General features: G+C 38.3%; 2 protein-coding genes across 3 annotated transcripts; one reads left to right on the top strand and one right to left on the bottom strand.

The window, feature by feature from the left end:
- Nucleotides 1-1202: 1202 nt before the first annotated feature.
- Nucleotides 1203-7971, bottom strand: LOC135841200 (protein Hook homolog 3-like). Its single transcript, XM_065358040.1, has 4 exons — nucleotides 7786-7971; nucleotides 7621-7703; nucleotides 7128-7252; nucleotides 1203-4170 (listed from the first exon to the last, which is right to left on the bottom strand). The coding sequence occupies exon 4, from the start codon at nucleotides 4011-4013 to the stop codon at nucleotides 1692-1694; it is 2322 nt and encodes a 773-aa protein (XP_065214112.1). The 5' UTR covers nucleotides 4014-4170; nucleotides 7128-7252; nucleotides 7621-7703; nucleotides 7786-7971; the 3' UTR covers nucleotides 1203-1691.
- A 146-nt stretch (nucleotides 7972-8117) lies between these two features.
- LOC135841201 (tyrosine-protein phosphatase non-receptor type 61F-like) lies at nucleotides 8118-15271 on the top strand. 2 transcript variants are annotated; one of them, XM_065358042.1, is made up of 10 exons: nucleotides 8118-8485; nucleotides 9200-9635; nucleotides 9828-9989; nucleotides 10093-10227; nucleotides 10365-10546; nucleotides 12801-13026; nucleotides 13147-13302; nucleotides 13429-13778; nucleotides 13903-14067; nucleotides 14987-15271. In XM_065358042.1, the coding sequence occupies exons 2-10, from the start codon at nucleotides 9531-9533 to the stop codon at nucleotides 15003-15005; spliced, it is 1500 nt and encodes a 499-aa protein (XP_065214114.1). In that variant the 5' UTR covers nucleotides 8118-8485; nucleotides 9200-9530; the 3' UTR covers nucleotides 15006-15271. The 2 variants fall into 2 exon arrangements, with proteins under 2 accessions (XP_065214114.1, XP_065214113.1); XM_065358041.1 differs by having other exon boundaries at nucleotides 13903-15271.
- Nucleotides 15272-18789: the final 3518 nt, after the last annotated feature.

Below are 18789 nucleotides of genomic sequence, written 5' to 3'. Positions count from 1 at the left end.
ATTTCATTTTCAAATTTTGATTTTATGTTCAAAATTTTCAGTTTGTGATTTCATTTCGGAGTTTTTCGTTTCTTTTCATTTTCATTTCATAACATTTTCAGAATTTTCAATTTTTGATAGGTACCTAATATTACATATTACGATTTGGTTTCTGATTTTATTTTAGTTAATTTTCAGTTTTCCATTTGTATTTTTAACTCAATTATTTCATTTCAAGTTCTATTTTCAAAATTTTCAATTTCATTCAGATAGTTTCAAGTTTTTATTTTCAGTTTTTAATTCTATATTATTTTTCATTTTTTAAATTTTATGTAAAGTTTTTTTTCGGATTTTTCAGTTTCACTTTCAGTTTCTGGTCTCATTAGAATCCTATTTAATTTCAAGGTTTTCATTTTTTTCAGAATTTTTAGTTTAGTTTCAGTTTTTGATCTAACTATCCGAATTTTCTATTTCATTTTTGATATTTTTCAATTTTATTTTCAGCTTACGATCTAATTTCAGAATTTTATTTCATTTTCAGTTTCTGTAGTCTTAGAATTTTCAATTTCTCTATTAATTTCGTTTTCAAAGTTTTAGGTTTAATGTAAGTGCCTACACTTTTTTAATTGTATTTTTTTTTTTTTGTAAAAATAAACACTTATAAATTTTACTAGTGGGGAGTCGATGGGAGTCTTTCATTTTTTGAAGTTGAATTCAAAAAAGTTTTGCTTTCCAAAAAAATTATATTTCTTGCAGAAATTGCTAAAAATTGTGAAAAAGTTGTAATTTTTTTTAATTGCCAAAATTGTGGATAATTTTTGTTTTTGTGGTCAAAATTTTCAAAAATTGTCAAAATTTTTTTCTTTTTTTCAAAATTACCAAAAATGTTGTTTTTTTTACAAAACTGCCAAAAATCTTGTTTTTTTCCCAAAAATTGTCATAAGTTTTCTAATTTTTGAAAAAATTTCCTTTTCATGTTTTTTTTTTGTAAAATTCCAAACTAGCCAAAGGTTTTGCTGTTTTTTTATTTTTTTTTGCTAAATTGTGAACAAGTTTTGCTTTTTTGGTCAAAACTACCAAAAAGATCTCAAGTGCTATTGAATGCGTTTTTTGTTCTTTTTTTCAAATAAGAACTGTCTTTTACCTCGAAAATACCAAAAAATTGATGAATTTTTTTGTGATGAGCAGAGTAGAAAACGAAATATTGTTGAAAAAAATAAAAATTTGCCATCGCGAGAATATTTATTTTGAAAACTTAACGAACATAGAGAAACAATATTTATGTATAATTTACACGTGCGCATCGAATCGCATCACATCATATACGAGTAAAAACATAGATCGATCGTCGATTCTCGTCCATATGCATTCATTACACGATGAGGTAACATATCACATCAAACACTTGAAGAACCGTTAGTGCGGTGATGTCAGGAGAGCCTTTCGTACATATTCATAATCGCACCATCCAGTACAGTCCATTGCCTATACTGCGAGTAGTTTTTTGATGATACGAGTACAATAGGTGGTGCGGCATTTCATCGCTACATTAGCATTTGAAAATTTACCGTGTTTGGTGTTTACTTTACGTAAGGCGGTACTCCTAAGGAAAAAAAAGGTGCGGGGAACTCGTAACTTTTAGTATAAGTAGGTAGCAAATGAGCCACTGAGCATTACGTGTCATCGAATCAGATGCGTTCTACTCGTCGTCGTTATTTCGGATTAAATGTCAAAGGTCCTCTGCGAATGGCTGACTGCCTTTGCTTGAGAATATTGGATGAATTAGCACCCATCGTCGTCGTTGCCGCTGCCGCCGCCGCCGCGTTACTACTCATCAGTCTATAGTCGACACATTCTTGATGCTTCTTTTGGGCTAAATTGTAAAACGCGCTGATGACGAGTTTTTCTTCGGTTTCTTTGACGAGTTTGGCTCGTTTCAAGTGTTTTTCGAGTTCGTCGATGGTTTCCGAATTACAAGCGGCGGCGGAGGCTGCGGCGGATTTGTGCGTTATTTTACGTCGCACCGAGTCATTGTCGTCGGCGACTGGCGGCAGTGGCGACATAAGCTCCACGCAGTCCAACGATTTCGCCAAACATCTGGCTTTTTCCAAACATTTCCGATACTTGTCTTCCAGCTCTTCGTATTCATGGTCTTTGTGCGCGAGAGCGTCCAATAGTATAGATTTCAGATGCTTTAATTCCAACGCTAGACGATCTTTTTCGGTGCTTTCCGACACTCGCAAACCCTTTTCTAATTGCAGCTGTTCGTTGAGTTCTTTGATGCTGCTCTGGGAGACGTTCGTTTCAAGACCGACCACGTTAGCACCGTTGCTGCTAGTTTTCACCGCCGCATCCTGCTGCAGCTCTTTCAGTTCAGCTTCCAATTGCAAAATACGCTGATTGGCTAGACGGCATTCGTTTCGAAGCTGCTTGTTTTGCTGACTCGTGTCGTCGTACATGGCCTGCAATAACGGTAACTTCTCGTCCTCCGACTGCTGGCGATTGACTTTCAAAAGCGTGTTCTCGTGCTGTAGTCTTACCAGCGTTCGTTTTAAATCGATCATAGACGAAGAAGACGCGGCCGACTCGCCTCCGTCAACGCCACCGATACCGCCGGGCGTCCCTTTGGATATTTCTTCTTCCTTTAGTCGCAGTTTACTGCACAGCAATTCTTCGTTCGTCTCCTTCAACGAATCTCGCTCGACGAGCAGTCTTTCTTTTTCACGTTGAACGGCGTTCAATTTCTCGCGCAACTGAATGTTTTCGAATTCCGTTTTATCCGATTTTTTGGTTTCCTCGTTAAGGCTGTCGCGCGCTTCCAAATACTGTTTTTTGTACATTTCGGCTTGCGTTCGCCAAACGTTCGCTTTCTTTAATTCTTCTTCCAATTCGAGCGTTTGTTGAACGTAAGCCAGGTTTTTCTCTTCCAGCAGCTTCATTTCGCGTTTCAATTCGCTCAATTCTTCCAATTTCTTCTTGTACGACTTAACGGTCGATTCTAGCTTTTCGGCTTTATCCGCGTCTTCGCGTAATATGTCCACCTCGTCTTTGAGATGACGCGCTTCGGCGGCAGCTCGCTGTAACGAGTCGAATTTCACTTGCAACTCGTCCATCTCCTTTTCGCGCATCGCCAACTTGACGCGGTAATCGTCGCGAGCCGTTTCCAATTTGAAAATTTCTTCTTTCAAACAATCCATCTGCTTGCGCAGGCCGCTGTCCTTGGATAGCGTGTTCATCGTCTTCTCCAAACGTTCTTCCAGCGATTTCTTCTCTTCGCATATGTTTTGCCTTTCTTCTTGAAGCGCGTTCAATTGACTCTCCAATTCGGCGCATTTCAACGCCAGCCTCTGTTTTGCCTCGTTGGTCGACTGCAGTTCGTGCAGCAAACGATTCGCAGGCGATTCGACGGCAGCTACGCCATCGCCGATGCCGTCTCGAGCGCCTAGACCCAGACCTAGACCTAGACCTTGGCCAGCAACGCCTATCACGTCGCCTCCGTCGCCACCGCCGCTGCCTTCGCTGCCAATATTCAATTGCGAACTGAGACTCATCGGTGACGATCCCATTATCGTTTCTAATTCCTGGATAGATTGCATAATCACATTTTGAACGCTTTCTTCCATCAGCATGATTTCTTTAATATACTCTTGTTTTTTTTCGCAATTCACCGCGCATCCCAAAATCAACTGCAACAGTTTGACCATTTCGACGACGTCTTTGCGTTCTCCAATAGCAACAGCGTCCGGCTTCACGAAGCTGATGTTCTGATTAACGAACTCCTGATAGTAATCGGATACGGCTTCGATTATTTTCTTCAAATTGCTCACTTTTAATCGCCAGTTATCACCCACGTCGAGCTTGATTTTCGATATCCACATTTTACTAAACCATTCGGGAGCGATCTCGTGCAGCACTTGAGCCATGACTACGCCGTCTGTCAGATCGTCGATTGTGGCAAGTCGGCGCAATTGACTAGCCTGAAACGTTTGCAACCACTTCAACAGAACGTTACACAGTTCTTCGTTCGACGACATCGTTTGTTCGGTTGGCTATATCTGCGCTATAATACGTTTTCACAACAAGTGGAGTAGATGCTTATGCCACGTCGACGCTGACACGAGAGAGTCGTTCTCGCCACCGTTATTTTTTCGTTTCGATTTTTTTTATACGACCGCCAATACCGCTTCCGTTCTGAAAACACGCAAATAAAACGAAAATGTACATTCCTATGCGATGACTAATTGCCGTAGGGCTGAGAAAAATATTTTATAACGTGCTTTTTTTGTAATAATATATGTACTAGATGTGGAATATCCAACATAGTTTTACTTTTCATCAAATTTCGAGTCGATTGAGCCCTATATATTGGCAAATATTTTGGCATATTTTGGGTATAAATGCATATTTTAGCATAGTTTAGCATATTTTGGCAAAATTCGTCAATTTTTGCTGTTTTTAGAATTTTTTTTTTTTTTAACTCACAAAACAAGTAAAATTTCAGAATTGAATTTTTTTTTTTGATAAAAAATACTTATTGGGAAAAATTTTTATGGAAAGAATAGAAAATTAGGACTCATACGTCATCCAGTTCAATTTCAGTGATTAAAATTTTCAACAAAAAAAATGGTTATTTATTGTGTAATTTTTTCATTTCATGTACTCATTTTGTCATTTATTTATCTCCCTTTTTGAAGAAAACATTGTCCCTGGCCCTAACAACTATAATTGGTCTTGTAGGAAAGAGCCCCCCAAGTTGAAAAAATCAAAATCATGGGGAAAATTTTTGAAAACATCTCATGTTAACATTAGAATTGTTTTACTTTAGCCCCCTTTCAAGAAAACACCTTCGTTGGACCTCCAAATGAGCCCCCTCCATATTTGGGAAATATTAGAAAAGATGAAAACTGAAAAGTGATGTCTGAGGAAAGGAGGAGTTGCGATAAGACCATTTTTTGTCCCCACCTAGTTTTCGACTCAATCACTCTAAAAATGTTGCAATAAATGTCCGAAATACGAATCCGTGGTTAGTTCACCCAAAATCACAATTTTTTGGGCTCCAGGGTTCCCAAAGTTGTGAATAAAAAAATGATTTTAGGAACCACTGAGCATAAATTTCAAAAACTTTTTTCGCGTAAAATATCTGTTTGAAGCCGATAAACGTTGTACGAGGAGATTTTTTTATTTTCGACCCTCGGGGGCAGGAATTGAGGGGGTTTTGATTTTTGGAAAATTTTGGAACCACCATTTTGAACCCAACCCTTTGAGCCCCGCTAAAAAGCTTTTCACAGTTTATTAGTATCTGAAAGACCTCCATCCTACCAAATTTTGAGCTCAATAAAATTTTGCGCTGTTACTCAAAAATCCAATTCTCCCATTTTTCGTAATTTCGATATTTTGGGAACCTCTGGAAAACTAGAAACCAGTGATTTGCGCCAAACGTAACGTTTTGAGGTATATATTCAATAATCTAGATGAAAAAGTTAAATTAAACTCCCGGTATATTCGTAATTTAGAACCCTTTTTTTTAGAGCCCCCCATTTTGGACACCCCTAAAAAGCCGTTTATGCATATTCTTTCAAATAAATTGAAGAATTTACATTTGAAACACACTAGCAAGTGCTCGATAATTTTTCATATGATTTTTCCTGTAACATTCAAAATTGAGCTATTTTGGGTCAAATTCTAAAATTTAAATCGTGAGAACGTGATTTTAACGTCTTTTCAAAGAGTTAAATCTCAGAGTGTATTTCAAAATGTGAATTCTTCAGTTTATTTGAAAAAATACGCATAAACGTCTTTTTCAGGGGTGTGCAAAATGGGAGGCTCTTTAAAAAAGGTTTGAAATTACGAATATACAGGGAGTTTAATTCAACTTTTTCATCTAGATTATTGAATATAATACCTTAGAACGTTGCGCAAATCGCAGGTCTCTAGTTTTCCAGGGGTTCCCAAAATATCGAAATTACGAAAAATAGGAGAATTGGATTTTTGAGTACCAGCGCAAAATTTTATAGAGCTCAAAATTTGGTAGGATGGAGGTCTTTCAGATAATAATAAACTGTGAAAAGCATTTTAGCGGTGCTCAAAGGGGTAGGTTCAAAATGGTGGTTCCAAAATTTTCCAAAAATCAACCCCCCCCCCCAATTCCTGCCCCCGAGGGTCGAAAATAAAAAAATCTCCTCGTATAACGTTTATCGGCTTCAAACAGATATTTTACGCGAAAAAAGTTTTTGAAATTTATGCTCAGTGGTTCCTAAAATCATTTTTTTATTCGCAACTTTGGGAACCACTGGAGCCCAAAAAATTGTGATTTTGGGTGAATTAACCACGGATTCGTATTTCGGACATTTATTGCAACATTTTTAGAGTGATTGAGTCGAAAACTAGGTGGGGCCAAAAAATTGCCTTATCGCAACTCCTCCTTTATTTAAAATGTTTTATTTATGGACAGAAGATAGAATATTTCTAATAAAGCACAGTTTCAATTTCAATTTTTCGGTTTTCTAATACATTTTGAGAACGATGGAGGGGGAGACGGGCTTCCTGACACGACTTCAGGGATGAGGCCCGGCCCAGGACCAGGACCCGAAACCCGAAAAAGCCCTGATTATTTCCTTGAAGCCAGAATGTCCAAGCCCCAAAACCTTAAAAACTGTAACCTACAGGCTACAAAGCCCTGACCCAAAGCTCGAAACCTTTTCTTCTGAAAACCAAGCAATCCCGAACCCAAAGTTTCCTGTGGCCCCAATCTAAGCCCAAGAGCCCAAGACCTAATAAATTTTTGATTGAAAGCTTAAGCCCTGAAACCCGGAACCCGAAAAAAAATCGTTCGGGGCCTCATCTCATGCCTGCACGACTTATTTTTACTAACGTGGTTGGAGAAATTTTCCTCATGAAACTCAACAACTTTAGTGCGTTGACAAATATTTTTTTTCCACCAGTATAAATACGAGTACAAGAGGTCTTTTCTCTAATGCACAGACTAGCCATGGATGGAAAGATAAGGAGCTAAAATTAGTATACAAGTTGATTTCACCAAAATAGGGGCTTAACGGAAGCGTTGGAACTAGAAAGGTACACCTTAGCGACGGCGTAGTAGTTAGTACTAAACAGAAACAAACTAACAAAACGCGAATACTCTTACGTACATTTTCATTCGAGCTAGATGGAATTTCCGGAATACATTCGCAGCATCTGCTCTGATGGATTCTTGTAGGTACTGCTTCTGGCGTTCATCCGTACCGATTTTTTTAACATCAAAACATAACGATACCTGAAGAAAAAACAAAAATACGGTTCAGTAGGTACTGGTAATTTTGTACACTGGGCACAAATTGAACATTAATCGACTCAAACGCCTACTAAAATGTACTTTGTACAGGTACAACGAATTGAGGAACACTATCGATACATATTAAAATTCACTTATCGAAAACAAAAAGAAACGCAAGTTGAGTAGCCGAAGTAAGAGAAGGTCTCGTTACAGTGATTAGTGATGACAGATGATCAACTTTTATACAGCCATTATTTGATGAGCACGAATTTTACGGTAGCAAGCTAATCAACTAGCGTTTTCAATAATACGAATAGCAGTAGGTTAAGGTTAGGTACAGTACATTACGTGTTTCCTCATTCGCTTACTTTTCTAGAAATCGATCAATGATTTACTAGTCGCTGCCGCAGCCTGAAAGATGAAAGTGAAGATCTTAATCGAGTAATCAGCTCTGAAAAATATCAACATTTTTAAAATCGTTAGTATGTTAGTAAACAGAAGTAAAACACATACAGAACAGCACAGCGACTCACCTTTCGCATGAAAATTGATAAATTTCGGTTGAACATTTTTTGAAGCTTGAAGTTTTTAATTTCAAAATATGTCCTGAAAGTAGTAGAAATAAGTCGAATTTCAAAATTATTATTTTTGAAAAAAAAGGGTGATCTCAAATTTCTTATCAATTGGCTCTTCTTCTTCTTCTTCCCTATCACCACGAACTTCTCGTAACGTTCTAGTAACGTTCCTCACACTAACGTCGTTACGTCCTCCGGAAACGGAACGCAACGGTCGCAACCGTTGGATTCTATTCTGGCATTTATTACCTGTGACAGTATGGAGTGTTGAGCGATCTGTGGAAACCAAGAAATGATAATAAATTGTTATTGTTCTTGTTCGCATTCAAAAAAGGCATCGTGCCACCATCAATCATCAATTAAATCAAATAATTATGAAATGATAAACCGATTCAGTGAAAAGACAATCGATTAGTATGTGTTTTAAATGGAATTAACGCGCTATAGATACATAATTGTGTAAAGTGTGAACATCGTCGATAAGGATAATCGGTAATTGATAAGTATATTACTCTCGCTAGCGTTGTTCATTGGTGAGCGTGAACGGCGAACGCGGCCGCGGCGAATGGTATCGCAGTAATCAGTTCTGTCGTTGAGCACTTGTTGGGTACTTTGCTCGAACAAAAAAATTTACGTTGTGAAATTCAACGTCTCATCCGTAAGTATGATGATCGAATTTTACAATTTTCGACTCGATTGTACATATTAAAGAGCGTAATCGTGGTCTTTAGTTGTTGACCGTAGGTACTAGGTACTGTAAAACATGTTTTACAAATGACAGCGTACTGAAATGATAGTCGCATCGCGCAGCATCGTCAACATACCAGCGTCCAAACGTGAACACTTGAGCAGGCATCCGCTAGGTTATCCAATGGCTATGTACCCTACCTTCGGCCATGATGCCCGTTGTAATCTGATGGCAGTTCGCACTTGACGCTTATCTGTTCATTCGTCATTGCAACGGTGAGCGGTGCTATCGCTATCGTAATTATTGTAGGTACTGCGATGATGCTCATGCTTGGCGGTAGTGCGAATTGCTAACCACGAATACGATGTGCCGGATGAATGCGCTCGCAGACGTCAAGATTTTTACCACAGCGTTTATTTTTCATTTACCGAATACTAATCGTAATCGTACGATTAGCTGGTCGTATCGAGTATATTATCTAGATATACCTTACGCGCTTCACCGATACCGGTACTGGTAACGACGAATGACGATGCTGCGTGATGGTGACGGCCAGTTTGACCGATACGAATACCATAATGTGTCGTAATAGTAGCTGTATTTGCGCGTTCTTAGAATTTTTCCATCAGTTTCATTCAGTTCTCTTGACATTGACCATATTTTGTTGCTTGTTGATTGTTACAGCTGTGTCCGAGAGCGTTGCGTCGACTCTTCGAGAACCATAGTAGAAGCCAGTTACGTTGAGAATAGATCCGGAGTATTGGCTGCCGGCTGAAAATCTCGTAGTCATCGCAGACCAGCTTACGTAAGCGACTTTCTCGCAAATCAACAACGATTCACGCCACGTATACGGCGTTTGACGCTCTCTACGAATGATGTTCAGAATGATTGAAAATTGTCGCTAGAAGTCGCTACCTATCTACCTACTCGTCGCTTTATTCGAGATTTTCATCATTACCTAGGTGTATATCGATCGGTTGTATTAGTCGTAATTGTTTGCAATCCGATATCGATCATGACGCTCGAGACGGAAAATTCAAAGTCGCCGCAACTAACTAACAAGCTGGAATTGGAATTTGACGCCATCGAGAAGAAAAATCTATGGCCTTACTTGTTCCACGTAAGATACTTTTTGAAAAATTGGCCTATACGTATCGCATATCGTATAAATATCCTACATACTCTACCTACTATTATAGTTGCGGAAAGCAAGCCGCATATATCTGTTCTGAGAGTGTGTGACTGACGTAACTTGGGTTAGATACTCGTATCTATGGTTTTTTTAAAATTTTGTTTGTTTCCATTCACGTAGCAAATCAAAAGCGAGTCGATGAAAAATGATTTCTCAACAGACGAAGCGAAAAAGTCGACCAATAGATGGTTGAATCGTTACCGAGATGTGAATCCGTACGATCACAGCAGAGTAGTGCTGACCAAAAGCGAATTCAGCTACATAAACGCTAGTTATATCACGGTAAGCGATCGCTCCAACTCTATGTGAGCCTTCGTACGTGGATAGGGGCACTCTTTACTATCGCGTAGGTACCTAATTACTCGAACGAACGTGTATTTTGCAGGTGGAGGAAGCTAAGAGAAATTACATTCTAACGCAAGGTCCTTTGCCCAATACGATAGTTCATTTTTGGTTGATGATTTGGGAACAGAACAGCAAAGCCATCATCATGCTAAACAAACTGATCGAGAAAAACCAGGTAGGTAGTTTGTTCAAGTAGTTGGTATCGTTTGCTGAAAGCTTCACTGCGACCGCAACCGGTGCCACTCGCGTCACGCGTGTCGTGGTTTGTGTCAAAATCAGCACTAACAAACAGTTGTTGTTGTTGTTGTGTAGGTGAAGTGCAATCAGTACTGGCCCAGTTCAACGGCGGATACCGATCAAAGCACGCTGGACAATGGTAACGCAAACGGCAGCGTCAGCGACGGTGGTAGCGCGTTAGAATTACCAGATGTCGCCCTTCGGATAGAATTGATATCGGAAAAGACGTATTCCGATTACGTTGTACGCGAATTAAGGTAATACCGAATATATTATTGTTCACACTTGCATAATATGTTCATATACGGTGCAACGGGGGAAGTCAGGACATCTGATCTGACGCCTACAGGTTTGCTAATTCAAAAGCGCTACCGAGTGGTGACTTGAGGGTACTACCCCTTCTTCATCATTCCATAAAAATTCAAAATTTTGGCGATTTAGTTCTATTTCACATGTTTTTGGTCCAATTTTGTTTTGTTGTTGGTTTCAAATTCAGACATTTTTCTAAACTGTAATTAGTGTCGAAAAAAGTGATAAAGAAAACTGAATCCATGGTTGTAATTGACCAAATTATAGTTACATTAGTTACTGATGTTTTATAGGAGCATCTGAAATACCATGTGGCACTGGCAGTGATGAGTACCATAATTGGGAACCCCCTTAACCCCCCCCCTCCAATCAAAATCTATCCTTCCCAGTCATTCTGGATCTGGAGTCTTCATTCGCCTTTCTAGCCCAGTCAAAATACAATTTGACCCAAACATAATTGTTATCAAAGGTTTTTTTTGTAAATATTGTCTAGGGTGGTGTGCTGAACAACATACTAAAAGTCCCAGCCCCTTCTCCTGAGGTAACCCCCCCCCCATCAATGACCCCCAAAATCAGTTTTTTGCAGGGCTGGTGACCGAAACGATCGTTTTGTTCCGTTCCGTTCATGAACAAATTAATCACTTCGCATTTTTACTGTTTTGTTCCTTTTTGTGTTCCGTTCTGTTTTGTTCTGTTCTGTGCCATTTTGTTCGTTTTCACTCTTGTTTTGTTCTGTTCCGTTCCGTCCCATTCCTTTCTAACAGGGAGGGGGAGGGGGGTATCCCACCGGCAGAAAAATTTTAAACTGGACAAAGCTAGATCAAATCATTGAATCAACATGCAAAATTTGACACCATCCAAAATTTTGAAAATTTCAAGGACTGAAGTGCATTTGGTTTCTCATTTTTTGATGAATTTTTTAAACTCAAATTTGGTCCCAAAATGAGAAAAAAACCCAAATTTTACATAATTCATCTAGAAAGCTAAAATTTGGAATGTGCTATAATCTTGTCCCACTGAATCAATTGAAAATGATTTTCAGCCATTTTTAAATTTTTGAGCAATTCTGCATTTTCTGCAACCTTCCAGCAGATTTTTGACCTTTTGAGAATCGACATTTCTACCAAATTTTACCAAGTGAAGATGCAATTTGGAAAGTTGAAATTCACACTATCCCCCCATTGCAACCTGCTGAGTTGGCTGATAGTGTAGGTAATTTGTTTTGTTCTGTTCTGTTCTGTTCGAGAGCACTTCGTCATCTTATTTGTTCTGTTCTGGTTTTGTTCATTTTGTTCTGTTCCGTTCCGTTCTCAATAAGATTTTTTCCTGATTTGATTATTGTTCCGTTCATTTGTTCCGTTCCACCAGCCCTGGTGCTGTTTTTTGTCAAAAACTTCTGAAATATCAACTTTTAAGCGAAATGGGACTTGGAACCTGTTCTAATTAATTAAATAAAGTCAAAGTTGGAGAATGGGATTCTTTTGGGAGTTCAAGTTGATCTCTGGAGTGGGGAGGGTCCAAGTTGAAAATTACAGAAAGGTGTTTTTTTGGAGGGGCATAATATGGCCTCAAATGAATGAAAAGGGTCCAAAATCATACCATTGGTCAGTATCCCCATTATGATCAACGTTTCCAAATTTTGGCTTTCTAGGTCATCCCCACTACTTTTAAGGTGGAAAAAAACGAAAATAGGGGTTTAAATAAGGGAGTTTCCACCTTAATTCCGCCTTAAATGGGGTGGGGATGACGTAGGAAGCTAAAATTTGGATGTGTTGATCACAATGGGGGTACTGACCAATGGTATGATTTTGGACCATTTTCATCCATTTGGGGCCATATTATGCCCCTTCAAAAAAATCCCACCTTAAATGGGGTAGGGATGACCTAGGAAACTAAAATTTTTATATGTTGATCATAGTGGAGGTACTGACCAATGGTATGATTTTGGGCCCTTTTCATCCATTTGGGGCCATATTTGATATTATGCCCCTTCAAAAAAATTCACCTTTCTGTAATTTCCAACTTTGACCCTCCCCACTCAGAAAGGTCAACTCTAGCTCCCAAAAGAATCCCATTCCTCAAGTTTGACTTTATTCCAATCAATTAGAACACTTAGATATAATGTACAAGTACATACAATGTATCTACTAGCTAAACATGCGCGTGTGTAATGTAATGTATTTTTTTGCTATCGCTTCGCAGACTGACGAATACGGAATTACAACAGAGTCGCGAAATTCTGCAGTATCACTACGTGACTTGGCCCGATTTCGGTGTACCGTCGAGTCCTCTCGCATTTCTAAAATTTTTACGTGATATACGCCAAAGTGGCGCTTTCGATTCCGCCTACGGTCCTCCCATTGTGCATTGTTCAGCTGGTATTGGAAGATCCGGAACGTTTTGTCTCGTCGATTCGTGTCTGATTCTGGTAAGTTGAAAAAAAAATACTCGCTCGTAGCTATCAAACGACTGATTTATTTCACATTTTCTCAGTTGATTGCTTATGGTTACATTTACTCATTCCGTCGTTAATTTTTTATGTTCGTAGCTGGCCGAAAAAGGCGTCGAAAACGTCAACATCACCGAAATTCTGTTGAAAATGAGGAATTGTCGTATGGGTCTGATACAAACGCACGATCAACTAAGGTTTTCATACGTCGCCTTATTGCAAGGTCTCAAAGTGGATTGGAACGCTTCTCATCATGTGAGTATGGTTACAACGATGACATCTTTCTACATATCTATTCGGTATTCGCATTCGTGTATCAGTATCTCGATTGTAGGCTACATACTTATTATTTGGATTTTTTTTTGCTTTCGGATATCTCAGGATGGTTTGCCAGAGGAGAACTATTCGACGAACAAAAGCGAAAGAAATAACGGAGGCGACAGCGAAGAAGATACACCGCCACCTCTACCGCCACCCAGAGGCGCTTCTCTAGAAAAACCGCTTCCGGGATCACCAAGCCAGTCTTCATTGTCGTGCGATTCTAGCGCCGCCGAAGACATTTCCGAAGAAATTGTTAGCGAAATTGATAGCGCCAATGACAGCAGCGACGATGACGATGATGATGATGATGACGACGACGATGATTCCGAGGAGAACAACGAAGACGATGACAAAGTGGCAGATGGAGATGCATCGTCGACCGAATTGCTGTCCAAATTACCACACGTTGGGTAAGTGTTTGACTTGAGAGTACACTGTACCTTTATCTGTTACTCGTTAGGGTGCCTCAGCGTCATATTTACATTATTTTATCCTGTAATCGTCGTGTTTTTTCGTTTGTGTGTGTGTCTTTAGAGACGTCAGCGTGCAACCGCAACCACCATCAGCGCCAGCGTCCGCGTCGTCCGAGTCGAGAAAACGAAAACACGTCGAAACGGAAGATAAATCGAGAAAAATATACGAAAAGTTGCGCGAAATGAAGAAAAAACAAGGAGACGCCGAAAAATGGAAAAAGCAAAGGTCTATATTGGTTAATTTAACATTGGGAGCGAGCGTCGTTGCTATATCCGGCGTAATAATCGCCTACTTTTGGTACGGAAAAAACGCGTAACTCAAATCACGATCAGCATAGAGATCGAGCGCGATTTTTTCTACGTACTTACCACTTGTGCCAGCGTCGTTATGACCGATACCCTCAATCGACGTCGGCACCTCTGTGCAGTCATTTGAAATCTCTCTTTGTACCATGTACCTAGACCTATTCGCATAATATCCGCCTACAGCGTGTGTAGAAATATCGACTACCCCGAAAAAAGTTTTGCGTTGAATATTTCGGTTGGTCACAGTGAACAACAATAACGATAACGTGTGATTGGTTCCATTCATATGCGTCCATTTCACGTTTCCAACCGATATTTTTTACGAAAAAACCTTTTTTCGGGGTATTCGGTACTTCTGTGCACCCTGTCTATATTTGGGTATCGATATAGTTACATTATGTATAGAGCGAATGCTCTTTCGTACGCATTTTGAAAAACTCGAGTAGGAAGTAGGTACAAGGTACAGGTATCATGTTGAAATCGAAATAACATATTTTTGTACATAATCGGTTATTTAATGACTGGAACGTTTCAATTTTTTGGATTTATTTTTGTGGCCTTGCCGATTTTCGTGATACGTTAATCGTTCTACAACATTACGTATGTTAAGCAATTATTTTTGTACCCGATATTTTGTAATTTTATATACACATACGTATACATTATACATACCTCTATTTTATGTACAGTTTTTTTTTTTTTTTTTGGTATTCGTTCCCTTTCCTGTTGTTTCTTTCTCCCTGTATGTTTGTGTCGCTCTTCCTGTTCCTCCGAATGCGTTCGTTTGACATTCCAGTAAAGTCTGAAAGAAGTAAAATGAAAAATTGTTCGCGTTTTAGGTTTATGCAAGGAGATTGATAACTGATAAGAAATGAACGGCGGCGAGTGTAATCGGATCGCGCGATATATGGAGCTTTTTTCACATACCTACTATTAATCGAGTTGTCGAGTTGCGATCTGAAGTTTTTTGTGATATATGCAACTACGTACCTCCTATTTACGTTACGTTACGCTACGTTACATTTTACGTTTATTGTGTAATGTGTACCTAGACCTACTCGATGTATATTGCATACAGTGCATACTGACACGACATAATTACAATAATATTATTTTAACCCACATCGTTTGGTCATTTTTCTTTGAGCATACTCTCGTACCAGATCAGTATAAAATTACTGGAATAAGGGGGGGAGAGTTTGATAAAAATCCCAACTCCAGCATGAGGTGGTTCGCATCCACCTGGGATTTCAGAAAAGCCTGGCGTCAATTATTAAGGCCCTAAAATTGTAGCAGCACCATACAGAACCCACATTGTGATATGTGAATAGGTACCTTGAAGTACCTACCCAAGGATTTTTTATTTGACCCCCCCCCCCCCTTAATTAGAGGCTTCGGATTGGTCGAATTTTATTATTTGGGATTTAAAATCAGCACCAGCACCATTGAAAACCTTTCAGCATGCAGATACCTTGTAACATGAGTAACATTTTCGGATTTTAACCCCCTTCCCCGCGCCCCCAGGCTCAAGGAGGGTCGAAACCACTTTGGGATTAAAAATCATTACCTGGGCCATAAAAAAAAACCGTTGTTGTTATCTGCGGATAACCTTTGAGCCATTATATGTATTTTGGATTTGAACCCATCCACCCCCTCACCTGTGGGCCTTGAGAGGGCCCGACATCAATTTGACCTTCAGAATCTTGACCAGCATCGTTGAAAACCTATGCAGTATGACACAGAAGTAGTGCCCGGTGGCTTTTATTTCTAAGTTGAAAGAGCTAGCGACTTGGTGAGATGGATGAAGCGGCGCGGCGTTGAGTAGAGAAAAATAAGGGCTTTCAAAAGCTACCTTCATACCTTGAAAATTTCAGGCCCATGCACAGGGTGTCCACAAATTGAAAAACCAGGTTGGTCAAAAACTGGTTTTTATTGGCGCAATGTACCTATTGTACACACTTGGGCGACAAAAACGTGATGGATTTTTTGAAACCGGTTCATTAATTCGCAGCCAATTATCGAAAATTACCCAAAAATTGTAGGTACAGAAAAAAGCTTAAAACAAACGTTGTAGAAATGTAGAGTGTGAAAATTAACACAATTCTGTCTAATCACATTTTGAAACCGGTTCATAGAGAAAAAAGCTTGGAACAAACGATGTAGAGCGTGAAAAATCGAACTGTTTTCGCTAATCAAATTTTGAAACCGGTTCATTAATTCACAGCAAGCCATTGAAAGTTACCTGGTTGCATTAATTAGTTATTTCCAAAATCCGATCAGCAAAAATGGTTCAATTTGTCACGCTCTACAACTTTTGATTCAAGCTTTTCTCCCTATCTTCAATTTTTAGGTGATTGTCAAAAACTGGTTGCTAAATGCGAACTAAATGAACTGGTTCCAAAATGTGATTGAACCGAATTGTGTAATTTTTCATGCCCTACAACTTTTGTTTCAAGCTTTTTCTTCGATCTCCAATTTTTAAGTAATTTTTGAAAACTGGTTGCAAATTAATGAACCGGTTTCAAAATCCGATCAGCGAAAATGGTTCAATTTTTCATGCTCTACAGCTTTTGTTCCAAAGCTTTTTTCTCTATCTCCAATTTTTAGGCGATTGTCAAACACTGGCTGCTAAATCCGAACCAATGAACCGGTTTCAAAATGTGATTAGACAGAGTTATGTAATTTGTCACGCTCTACAACAAGCTTTTTTCTCTATCCACAATTTTTGAGTATTTTTTCATTTTTGTCTACTGGTTGAAAATTAATGAACCCGTTTCAAAAAATTCATATCTTGTTTTTGGGTCATTCCATGTCAACTCAAACAACATTTTTGAGTCATGTCTTTCGATTTCGCTCAAAAGTAAGAAACCCGCAATCAATTTGGTCCCAGCCCCCTCAGGCGACGGGGGGGGGGCTCCCATTATTTTCACATTGTCTCGAGGTACTCAACTTCAGCAGCCCATTCCTCCAAAACTATGATACTTTGATCAAAACTGATTTCACAGTTTGAAAGGGGAATTGCATGTAGAACTTTTTAAGCATTTTGAAATTTTCAAAAGTTGAAAGTTGAACTTTTAAATTGAAAGTTCAAATTTCAAAATGGCGCTGTAAGTGGGAGCTACCTTTTACAATTTTGAAACAATTACCATAGATGTACCTTTTGATTCTTTTTCGAAATATTCAAGTTTCGAGATGGGATATCTTAATGGAGGGGGAGCACCCTCACCCCCAATTTTGGGCGAAACTTTCGAAAAGAAATCTGGGGCATGTGATGTATCGAATTCCATGGTTTTGGTAACGCTGAACACGAATATGACGTCAGATTTTTGATTGGACCCATTCACGGTCCCCAGCACCTCCCCAAAGGGGGTAAAAGTTCAAAAAAGTGTTTAGTTCTTGCGACACATGGAATAGTATGTTTTTGGTGACGTTAAACACGAATATGACGTCAGATTTTTGATTGGACCCATCCACGGCCCCCAGCATCTCCCCAAAGGGGTTAACCCAAAAAACATCTTGCGCAGTTCGCAAGATCAACCGACTTTGCTCTAAATATACCCCAGTAATTTACCAACATTTATATCAGTAATTTACCAGACATTACGTAAAAATTTACCAATTTATCAAAATGCGCGGAAGTACCCAAATTTACCGATTTAATGAATACGAAAAGTCGAAAACATCGACAAAATAAAATAGTCAATCATAAGTAGCCATCATATTACACTTTTATGAAATTGATTTTCAAATAAAAATTAGCGTACTTATGAAGACGTAACCGTCATATTACAAGTGGAATAATATATCAGGAAAATTGTTGACAAAAAACAAAATTATTACCAAAATTTACCAATTTACCGAAATTTAGCTATTTACCAAAATTTACCAATTTACCTATTTACCAAAATTTACCTATTTACTGAAATTTACCTATTTACTGAAATTTACCTATTTACCAAAATTTACCTATTTACCGAAATTTACCAATTTACCAATTTACCGAAATTTACCAATTTACCAAAATTTACCAATTTACCAAAATTTACCAATTTACCAATATTTACCAATTTACCAAAATTTACCGATGTACCAAAATTTACCGATTTACCAAAATTTACCAATTTACTAAAATTTACAAATTTATCAAAATTTATCAATTTACCAAAATTTACCATTTTACCAATATTTACCAATTTACCAAAATTTACCAATTTACTAAAATTTACCAATTTACCAAAATTTACCAATTTACTAAAGTTTACCAATTTACCAAAATTTACCAAAATTTACCGATTTACCAAAATTTACGAATTTACCAAACTTTACGAATTTACCCAATTTTATCAATTTACCAAAATTTACCACTTTACCAAAATTTACCACTTTACCAAAATTTACGAATTTACCAAAAATTAACCCAGCAATTTACTAACATTTACCTCAGTAATTTACCAGACATTACCCATTAATTTACCAATTTTCCATTTTACCAAAAATTACCCCAGCAATTTACCAACATTCACCTCAGTAATTTACGAGACATTTCCTCACTAATTTACCAATTTTTTTACCGAATTTTAATTACCCCAGTAATTTACTGTCAAAGGTTTTTACCAATTTACCAAACTTTACCAATTTACCA

Source organism: Planococcus citri, chromosome 3, assembly GCF_950023065.1.
Source record: "Planococcus citri chromosome 3, ihPlaCitr1.1, whole genome shotgun sequence".
NCBI classification, from domain to species: Eukaryota; Metazoa; Arthropoda; class Insecta; order Hemiptera; family Pseudococcidae; genus Planococcus; species Planococcus citri.
Note: the sequence above shows the minus strand (reverse complement) of the source record. Positions and strands in the feature narration are given on the sequence as shown.